Below are 11,007 nucleotides of genomic sequence, written 5' to 3'. Positions count from 1 at the left end.
TTGCATCTCGTTTGGTACAGCAAGCCCGTATAGAGCGGATATACGATATGTGAAGTGGGTTTTGGCAGGGCGGGGTGAGAGGTTACAAGAAACATGTAACCCATCAATTCACTATTACGATTGTATTAGGGTGGCAAAATAAAAATTATAGAGTGGACAAGATTTTACAAACTTGTACATTTTCGTCCTCAAGTGGTAGGGGGAGGGGTGCACAGCCCCCCCCCCCCCCCCCCCCCCCCCCCCCCCCCCCCCCGGTGTTCCTGCGGTCCTGTACAATTGTTTTCTTATTACGTACACAATATGAGTACATGCATGTATTATGTTGAACGGGCACGACTGGTATGTAACATATACAGTCAGTATGTTAAGAATCGAACTTGGAATTTGTGGTCACACTAATCGTGTAGCAACCGCTAGGTAAACAGTGGCCATTGTCGGGGTAAACAGTGACAAGCCATTGTCGGATTAACAGTGGCCACCTCACGTAAACGAAATCCTGCACGAATTTCCATGTCAGCCACCAAAACGACGATAAATAGTGTTAACCGAATTACATATCTTGACGTCTATAGATATTTATGCATATAAATTATATTGCGCTTAACTATGTGCATTTGGGGAGTAATTTGGAATAATATAATACCACTAGGCATACGGGTACCCATGTGTGTGTGTTTGGGGGGGGGGGGGGGGGGGGGGGGGGGCTGTGGGGGGGTGGGGGGGGGGGGGGGGGGGGGGGGGGGGGGGGGGGGGGTGGGGGGGGGGGGGGGGCGGGGGGTGGGGGGGGGTGGGGGGGGGGGGGGGGGGGGTGGGGTGGGGGGGGGGGGGGGGGGGGGGGGGGGGGGGGGGGGGGGGGGGGACCTGTTTGTTCCTATGGGCCTGTACTACATACCAGCGGACGGACTCCTTTTTTGGGGGGGGAGGGGTGGGGGGGGTGCAGGCGAAATTTTCCCTGAATTAAACAAAAATGCCGGAATCTTTTTATATTAGCATTACTTCCAAACAGCTTTTTTAAGGGTTCGAAAGGAAACACTACGCATTTTACAATGGATTACAACCAATATTGTGAGTAGAATGATGGAAATACATGGTGAAAAGGTTTCAGGCCAGCTGATTTTACCCGAATGCGAAGATTTGCTCCAGTACTGGACGGGGTTTGGGGAGTAGGGGTGGGTGGGGTGGGGTAGCTGACCGGTCTGACCCCCATGTCGTCTGCTTATGATTATTACATTGATTCCTAGAATCATAAGCGTACGTGCTGGAGCAAAACCTCAAATTCAGGCAAACGTTATAAAGATATTCGGGGTAAATGTGCTAAGCTGATACCTTTTTACCATGTATTTCCATCATTCTACTCTCAGAATTAGTTGTGATCAATGTAGAAATGCTTAGTGATTCGTTTGCAACCCTATATAGCTGTTTGGTAGTAATGGTAATATGAATAAATGTAGTTATCCAGATTCAGGCATTTGTGTTTAATTCACAGACTCGTGTTTTACTCAATTGTAACTTTATCCAAATGTGTTACAGGTTTGTAGACTAACTAAACTTAGTGTTAATTTTCACGGGTTAAAACTAGGGTATGTCCCGTTAAATACAATGTCCCATATAGTAACATGAAAATACATTGCAAAGATGCTTTTGAAATGTTTTGCATTTACCAACATTTGTCAAGATGACTTTTACACGAAAGGTCATCTTGTTTTCAAAATCAAATAATGCGTGGCAATTACAATCACATAGATGAATATTAATAAAACAAAATCTAACATTGTGCAATGTGTTATTTTCAAGTTACTATATAGGACATTGTTTAAAACATTAGCTGAACTGGTTTGACTCGACAGCGTTTATGTGAATTCTTGGGGTATTCGTAAAGTTCGTAGGAACACTCCCTCGGGGGATTGGGAGCGGGACGTAGCCCAGTGGTAAAACGTTCGCTTGATGCGTGGTCGGTCTGGGATCGATTCCCGTCGGTGGGCCAATTTGGCTATTTCTCGCTCCAAGCAGTGCACCACGACTGATATATCAAAGTTCCGTGGTATGTCTTATCCTATTGTGGGATGGTGCATGTAAAAGTTCCCTTGCTGCTGATGGGAAAAAGAAGAGTAGCCCATGAAGTGGCGACAGCGGGTTTCCTCACTCAATATATGTGTAGTCCTTAACCATATAACCGTAAATAAATTGTGTTGAATGCATCGTTAAATAAAACATTTCCTTCCTTTCCTCAGAGGATTAAATTATAAAGCTGTTCGTTGTACAAGTAACACGGCACTGGGTATGTGTATATATTCAGCGTATATAACAATTATACATTGTAAAATTTACCAGCATTTGTCATGACTTTTACTTGCTATAATGCAGGAAACTGCATTTTTAGAACATTTAGTTTTCAAACATTTCAATAGGAGCATTCTCCTGGATTCTCCTAAAACCTCGAGCACTTCGCTCCCTTGACAACCCCCCCCCCCCCCCCCCCCCCCCCCCCCCCCCCCCTCAATGTTCACTTGCTTCCACCGTGCCTGTTATAGCTTATTCAACAGTATTGGTAACTAATAGCTTCTAAAGAAAAAAACCAAGCCAAAAGTAAAAATGAAAATACATACTTTTTATTAAATCTGTATGCAGTGAAAAACAACAATATAAACGTTCAGTATTAATAAATCAATTAACAAAATGCATAATTTGTGAATATAGCGACATAAACAAAAAAACAACAATCAATGTCTATTTACAAATGTTATGTTACAACCCATACGAGTCCAAAGCTGCCTTTTCCGTTAACATAATTATAAGGCAAGGCACTTTACTGTTGTACAGGTCCGTAGAAACCGGGAGACGGGGACCCCAAGAACTAAAGTCCCTTCACATTTTATTTAGCAATTTCAAGTATTAGTAACCTCTTCAAAAGAACATTAATTATGACCTTTAGATGGCAGGAAATTGTAAATTTACGCCATCCAACTGTGAAATATTCACAAGGAAACATGCCCTTTGTTTAATGACAGTAGTCAAATTGGGTTTTATATATATATAAATTACCGCCCACCCCCACTTGAATTCGCATTCCTACAGACCTGTTGTAACATCATCAATCAAAACCATAACAACTGCATTCCGTACAATGCTGAAATAAATCATAACATTCACATGAATAACCATTCACTTGAACAACTATCACTTTTGCCAGATTAGGAGTACAGGCAACCTTAGGTTATCGGTTACAAATCACTACCGCAATGCACCCATGCGTAATGTTTGGCGTGTTCATAGAGGCGTGCGCTCGCGGACTATGTGACTGGTTTTCATCTCAGTCTTATCTTAGCACCGTTTTAGAGTTATGCATAAAACAGTTTAGCGAGCGACTGTAAGCGTTCAGCCTTCTGAACACTCTTTTGTTGCAACAGCTTAGTGAGTGAATCCTTAGGCTTTAATGTACAATGGATCAGTCTATTGTATCACAGAGTTCAGTGCAATCTGATCTAGTGAGCGACTGCAAGCGCTCAGTCTCCAGAACACGCCTTCTGGTGCAGCAGCTCAGTGATTGAATCCCTTAATGGACAATGGATACAGTTTGATGACACAACTGTAATATGGTGTGACTGCAAGATTACGATGTTAGTGTTCTCGAACAGTAACAAGAATACTTTTCGCGTACGTACGTTTAGTTTCGTGCATGTTAAAGGGTACCTCTATCACTTATTCCGTCTAATTAATATGATAACATCAGTTCTTTTTAACCTTGTAGTTACAAGCAAAGTAATGTTCAAGTTAAATGAACCATTTGAGATATTTTTAACACTAGTTCTTATCTCTAAATGTGTCTTTAAATAAACCATGTTCTGCCAACAGAAGACACAGTCGTTGTTGCCTAGATACAGATGTTGTTGCCTAGCAACGATAAGACATGGATTTTTTTTTTTTAGAAACACACACTTTTCAAATATAGCACACAGAAGCATTGTCTGTCACAAATGCAACAATAAATGCGTTCCCTTTTCCTCCATATTTGCAAAGACTGCTTCATCAGTGTGATATAGGACAACTCACGTCATCGTCATATGATCGTTCAGTAAACAAATGATGAGCACAGCAAATATGAATTACAATATGAAGGCAAGTGCTCTCCCTTCTTTGCAGAACAGCGCCCTCGCGCGTGTAATCACCCGCCCGGCAAGCGGTTGGTGGAGATGAGGTCACGTGACCCAATCTCAACCACAGATTGGTCTAATGGATACATGTCCAAGAAGTCCTGGCACTGCTTCATTTTGTATTCGGATTTTTTTGGGTCCAGGGTTTTAGGCATTCCCTGCAAAAACAAAAAGATAACAAACATAAATAAATTTAGTTGTAACAGCTTATTTACAGAACATTAAAAAAAAAAAAGCGAATATTGGAAATATCTGGATAATACAGTTGAGACTGTGAGTTCAAGAAACAAGTCAAAAACTTTGTTTCAGTTAACACTTCTTGTTTGGCATGTGTCTCACAATCTCTTATAAATTATGTTGTATGCTACGACGATCTATCAACCCATATTATGAATTGTAATTGAAATCTAGAAATAAAAAGCAAAACGATACTGAGGGATTCTTGTTAAAAAAAACTGGAATATATATTTTTTTTAAATCTGGAATATAATAAAGTGTAACTGACCTTAGTAAAATAGTTTTGGTTATCTACTGCCATTTTAGGACTTAAATTTACACAGCACTTTAGAGTTTTGCTTAATCTAAATCCAATGTGTTTTGGCAGCCATATGCAAAGCATAAAACATACATACAATACTTTGAAAACTAAGGCCAGTGACTTCAAAAATGAAGAAAAAACCCAGAAGATTGTGTTGCGCCCTGGATCAAGCCATAATCCATATGCCAGAGGCAGGGGCCAGGGGATACATGTTCGAACCTTGGAAGAATATGAACATGTAAATAAGATCGTGTTTACCTGGTGTTGTGGTCAGTATGAGATGGGTGTTGTCCTTGCTCATACCGAGATGTTGACCACGGCCGTGGGGCCGTCGCTGGCGTACATCATCGCCTTGATCCACTGCATGACGACGTCTTCCTCAGCACTCAGGCTGTCCTCGGGGTACTGCACGATGACGCAGCCCGCGTCGTGACCGATAGCCCTGCCGCCAACTACGTCATTGTCGTTTGGCTTGGTCCCCTTTCTGCCACTCACAAGTTTCAGCAGTTTATCAGCACTGTCAACCTGCAAAGAGGCAAGTGTAAAACAAATTTAAGTATTACTAGTATTTAATTATGAATCTTGCAGATGACAGTGGTATTTACTCTATTTACTAAACAATAAAAACATAACTGTTTAAAAAAAAAAAAAAGAGGTAAAATTAGTACAAAATGTATGTATACACAACTGTCATGCATGCATATACCTAGATGCATGCAATGCATACTATTCCGCATACATAGAATGAATATTTAATGACACCCCAGCATATACATAGAATGAGACACTTGTATTCACACAAATATTCACGAAGTGGAATTGGGACCTTGGTCAAATGCAAGAACAGCTTTTATCTTGAGGTTCTAAGTTGCACTGACCTATTAAAATTAAGGTATGGCATATACATAGAACGATACAATTGCATTCACACAAATATTTACGAAGTTGAAAAGGAACTTGGCGAAATACAGGGACAGTTTTTATCTTGAGATTGCTTTTATCTTTAGGTTCCAAGTTGCACTGACCTATTAAACGTAAGGTGTAAACAAAACAATAAAATCAATCTTGAAATGATTCCATATATATGTTGAATTATTTGGGACACAGATTTTACTTTATTTCGCCAAAAAAGACAGCCAGCACAATTTATAATATGTGGGAAAAGCTATCACCGTATAGTAAAGACTGACAACGTAACCTAAAAACCTAGATGTCTTAAACAAACAGTTCCGACAGTATAACCGTAATATGGCACCATGTCTTGTACAACGCATTTAAAACGATTTACTGTTAATGAAATGAGGAATAATAAACAAAGTCACAAGCTTTGACACATTAGACTTTAAAACCACGTGCTTGTATTTACGTGACCGACATACTGCAAGGCTGCTAAGAATATGCACAGTGACCCAATCGGGTCAACCAACCCGTCCAATCAGGAGGAGGCTTTTGCGAAATCCCCCGGAATGCACTCTGTGACATGCAGAAACTCGGTTAATTAAACGATCACCATTTCTCTCGAGAAACAAAACGGCCGCAAATACGTCCTTCAGTCTGAGAGGTTCAAGTGTTTGTTACTGAGCTCTCCTTCATGAAGCCCATGACGTAACTAGGGTAGAGACTTACACCACGCCATAGATAAGACAAACGTTTAAAGTATGTCGACCCAGTCTGTTTAGTCTTTTGCAATTGACAGCGTTGTGGTAATTCCTATGAACAAAAGCACATGACAGTACTTCACAGTAGTATTCACGATCTTGTCAAAACATCCATTCGATTCTTTGTACAGAAACGATTTTTTTTTATTATTCTGGCAACTATTTTGTCGTTTAGATATCTTGGCAAAATATCAACCCAGTCTGTTTAGACTTTTGTGGTTGGCATAACTGCTGACCTGTGTGGAAACCATTTGTTTTATTACTATGCTTTTTCTTTAGTGCGCACTTATGTCAAGTATGTATTTTTATGTGCTACTGTTGCTATTAACAAAATATATAATTTTAAAAACCTCACATTCTGCAGCGCACTGCATTAACCTTCGCCATGACTAATACAATTTCTGCCCAAGGGCCCGAGCTAAGAGAAGCGAGACGGGTCGGTAACTGCTAAGCGCCTCCACTAGGTCGAAGGTCTATGAACGATTCAGACTGGAAGGAATGCTCAGAAATCAGCCTCCAGACATTACACAGGGGGTACAGGAATGTTCATTTAATGATAGCAAAGCACATTGTTTAAATAGGTGGTCGCACTAGCAGAACCAGAAGGCACCATCAGTGTCATGTCACTTTCCCAATCACACCTCTGGGGTATTTTAAAACCACTTTTTAACAGTTGCCCGTCTCTCCATAATATGACAGATTGCACGTACCACTCTTGGTAACACCAATGTATGGCAGTTGGAAGTTAAACACAGCAGTTGTGACACGAGGTCTAGAAGGTTATAAAACAAATCATGCAGTGACATTCTGTGCATACTGCTCCAAATGTGGAATGTATACCTCCTATATTTTTGTTTAATCTAGATCTCTAAAGATGCCAGCAACTAGGCACATTTCAGCTGGTTGGAAGGTGGGCAATGGATTATGTTCCAAAAGAGGAGATGAGGCATTAGTAACAATGGCTCTTCACGTGTATTTGTCACCATACATGACACGAATTTTTTATTCACTGGTAGTAGTGCACCTGTAGCTCAATGGTGGAGTGTTCACTCGAGGTTCACTGGGTATAACTTGTACATGTAGTGCCAACTTCCCATGGCGATCCCATCAATGTCCCTCCCCCCCCCCCCCCATTCCATCCCAATCAATGCACCACAACTAGTACATAAAATACAATGTGTTGAAAATCATTCATATTATACAGCAAACATCTAATGTTTAAACTGTGCTGAGGTGTCATTCATTATATACTTATGGAAAGAAACAATGGAACAAATTTAATTAACTATTAAGAGTAGTCATGCCTGCATAAAATACAGAAATGTAATGTGGGTCTCGCTGAATGGGAGTATTGTGACACTGAATGTCAATAACTCACTAATGCTTGGGTTCTGTCTGGTAACCTGAGTACAGGGACTGTCGAGGGCTAGACGGACATTTGGACTGATATTGAAGGGCTGTAAGGGCTCAGTATCTGTCCAAATGTCCGTCTAGACATGTACAGTCGGAGTACTGCAATGGTAAAACTGAACACAATAGTCATCCCAAATTAAGACTTACTCTGACTAGTCTGATGCCATTCTCCAGACAGAACGCCACGATCAGCGTCTGGTGGATGTGCACTGTGACGTCATCGACAGCCTCGGGAATCACACAGATCATCACGTTTTCAGGATTGCTAAATCAAGATGAAAAACACAAGACATTAAATAACTGCAACAAATAACACCAACATTATTCAAACTAAATAACTGAAAATAGTTCTAGTTTCTGTTTAATTGTACTAAATAAAATATAATGAACCAATTACTTAACAATAATCTTAGATGTTGTTTACAGTTTGGTTGCATCTATAAATGTCTGAAAAGGTCTTAAAATTAACTACATTGACCAGTCTGATGCCATTGATTATTCATGATAATAAATATTGTTTAAAACACGATGCATTTAAAACCAAAATAAAATAACATGTTTAATTAATTTGAGCACACATTAAAAGGAATGTACACAAAATTAAAATGATTTTAAAAAATAAATCTTGTGCACTGCAAATGAATACAAAATAAATACTTTGTATTCTTAACAATCCATTAAGTAATAAATTAAATTTAAAAAATAAATCAATCTAGAGCCGACTAGACTGAACTGGTCAAAACTTACCTCTCAAGCAGCTTGGCACAGTCCAACATGCCACAGGTAAGTCGCTCCTGCTCGAGGCCCTGCCAAATAGCCTCCCTCAGATTCGAGCCAATGTTAGGATTATGTCTACAAAACAAAGCGTAACAGTGATTCAATACCTGTTAGAAAGTACAAACAGGATTAATGGATAATACAGAACGTAAGCGCGACGTTTAAAGTCGCATTGTCGTGACTCAGAGGTTTCCCGTTACGCTGAGTCATACTAGCGGGATGCCCCAGATACTACGGCCGAAAACACGAGACAAACAACTCGTGCACGCTGGCTGGGATTCATGGTTTAAAAACCCCAAACAAATCTTCCTAGTTCCGCAGGGGAAAAAATAGCAGATAGTTCGCTACTTATAACGAGATTGTCTGTGGGTTTTTCTTTTCTTTTCTTTGTCAACTAGGTAAATACTCGAGTTATTCAACATAGGATATCGGTATCACGTGATGACGTCACGAAGTCACGTACATGATCCCGCCAAACGGGTAGTGCTTTTAACAGGATGTGGGAACCACCCAGTGCACGATTCACGAATCGTCAAACAATTAAAAACATGTGAAGAATATATAATATATAAATTAAATAAAAACGAGTTTTAAGACCTAAAAGGAGACAACTAACAATTATGAAACAAAAACGTTATTCTACTCGTACATAAAAATAAAACGTGTATAAATAAATAAACTAAAAGTGCATATGTAATAGGCCTGTAAATTTTACTTTGGATTTACAAAAGAAATGCATGCATCTAAATGCATATATGATATACGAACAAATATGCCTACATATTAATATTGAAAGTAATTAATAACATCATTCATAACACTTCTAACATATTTAATTACACAATGTAAAGCTATTTAGCTGTATATGCTAAGGCAAACTGTTTGACGACACTCTGAGCTTGGTTTACAGCAGATAAATGATTCATACTGATACAAACCGATTCCATCAGAAAAGCATGACGAAATTGATCCATAGGATGATAGGTCGACGTGTCATTTAACTTTCCCCATCATACAAGTCCAACACGCAACTAAGTCCAACAAACAAAAGAAATTTCCTTTAAAGATTAAAAATACAAAAGAGTACTTACTGCGGATCTTTCTGCATATTTGTGTTTTCATTAATTTCCGTTAGTGTCATAGTGGTATAGATTTCCGTAGATCGGTCTCTCTGGAGTAACGGACAGGTAGCAATAAACATGCACACACTGACGGATCCAGTTGAAGAATGTGCTGACACACCGATGAAGTCACAGACTATTGGTGGCTAGCTGGCAGGTTACTGGGAATGACCCGCTTCCATTGGCTGGGCGTTAAATATTCACGGGTCACAGGTGGCTGTACTGCTTCCCTGGGAACACGTTGCCACAGCAAGTAAATATTATGTTCTTATGTTTCAAGCACGATTATGCGATTATTTTTAAAGAATGTGTTATTTTTCTAGACTAGTGCATATTTCTGCACCTAGAATAAAACTGCAAATGATGGTATTGCGCGAGGAATTTAAAATCAGCATGGGTTTATTTTTTGTTCCGTATTCTCCCAACTGACCTTGATAGGACTTGCGCCATCAATCTAAAACGAGGCTAGGGAAATCCCCGGCTATACTGGAATTCTACTACCAGTCATTATTATTTTTACTGACATGTTATATATATTAATAGGCTTACAATTTTTAAAGTAAAAATTTCATTGAGAAAATATCGCTTCTCTGTATTTAATATTTAATTTGATATACATGTAGTTAAATTTATTAAAATACTTCTACAGGGCGGATTCAGCGTGTTTCTATCAAGGGTGGGGGTGGGGGGGATACACACATAGGGTAATATTATGCATTTAATTTATTATATACTTATTGTAATTGTACTTGAACTTTCGAAGCACTTTGGATTTCGGCTTGGGTGGGGGTGAGGGGGTGCGCACTCCAAATACTCTTGGATTGTGTATAATCAAGCATGTAAATCGAATTTTACCGCAGTCCACGTTTCTCTTTCTGCAGGGAAGGCGAGTAAAAGAAACCATTATGGGAACAAAAAATGGGAATTCCAGTTTAAACATGGCCTTTGTTACTTGCTGAAATGTAAACAAGTACAACATTATGGGTGTAAAAACAATTACAATAAATAAATAAATGAATGTAAAAATATCTCTAACACTAAAATCTTTAATCAGTGATACAGTTATTTCACAAATGAGTCGAAATATGATTTTATTACTTGTGGTTGGTGGGGGTCTAGACTGGCGAGCGAAGGTTTGGGGGGAGGGTCGGATCATGTTCCTCCATAAAAGACATTTAAAAAAGCAACAACCGAACATTTTATTGGAGTAGGGAGTGTTTCGATCCCCACTCACACACGCCTTTTGAACGGAAAGAAAGAAAGAAATGTTTTATTTAACGACGCACTCGACACATTTTATTCACGGTTATATGGCGTCAGACATATGGTTAAGGACCACACAGATTTTG

At 39.5% G+C, this 11,007-nt stretch overlaps 1 protein-coding gene across 1 annotated transcript; it reads right to left on the bottom strand.

Annotated features, from left to right (window-relative positions):
* Positions 1-2,587: 2,587 nt before the first annotated feature.
* On the bottom strand, positions 2,588-9,778 carry LOC121375279. Its single transcript, XM_041502653.1, has 5 exons — positions 9,629-9,778; positions 8,508-8,612; positions 7,908-8,025; positions 4,948-5,214; positions 2,588-4,309 (listed from the first exon to the last, which is right to left on the bottom strand). Exons 1-4 carry the CDS (start codon positions 9,736-9,738, stop codon positions 4,987-4,989), a joined length of 561 nt encoding a protein of 186 aa, XP_041358587.1. The 5' UTR covers positions 9,739-9,778; the 3' UTR covers positions 2,588-4,309; positions 4,948-4,986.
* Between the last annotated feature and the right edge of the window lie 1,229 nt (positions 9,779-11,007).

This window comes from Gigantopelta aegis, chromosome 6 (assembly GCF_016097555.1).
Source record: "Gigantopelta aegis isolate Gae_Host chromosome 6, Gae_host_genome, whole genome shotgun sequence".
Lineage (NCBI taxonomy): Eukaryota > Metazoa > Mollusca > Gastropoda > Neomphalida > Peltospiridae > Gigantopelta > Gigantopelta aegis.
This window is presented reverse-complemented; position numbering and strand designations above follow the sequence as displayed.

Bases quoted from the DNA above. Each gene is read 5' to 3' on its own strand.
- LOC121375279 (XM_041502653.1), bottom strand. From the start codon at position 9,738: ATGTTTATTGCTACCTGTCCGTTACTCCAGAGAGACCGATCTACGGAA. The intron at 8,613-9,628 runs GTAAGTACTCTT...TTTGTTTTGTAG, and splicing joins AATATGCAGAAAGATCCGCA to ACATAATCCTAACATTGGCT. The intron at 5,215-7,907 runs GTAAGTCTTAAT...GCCTCTTTGCAG, and splicing joins ATGGCATCAGACTAGTCAGA to GTTGACAGTGCTGATAAACT.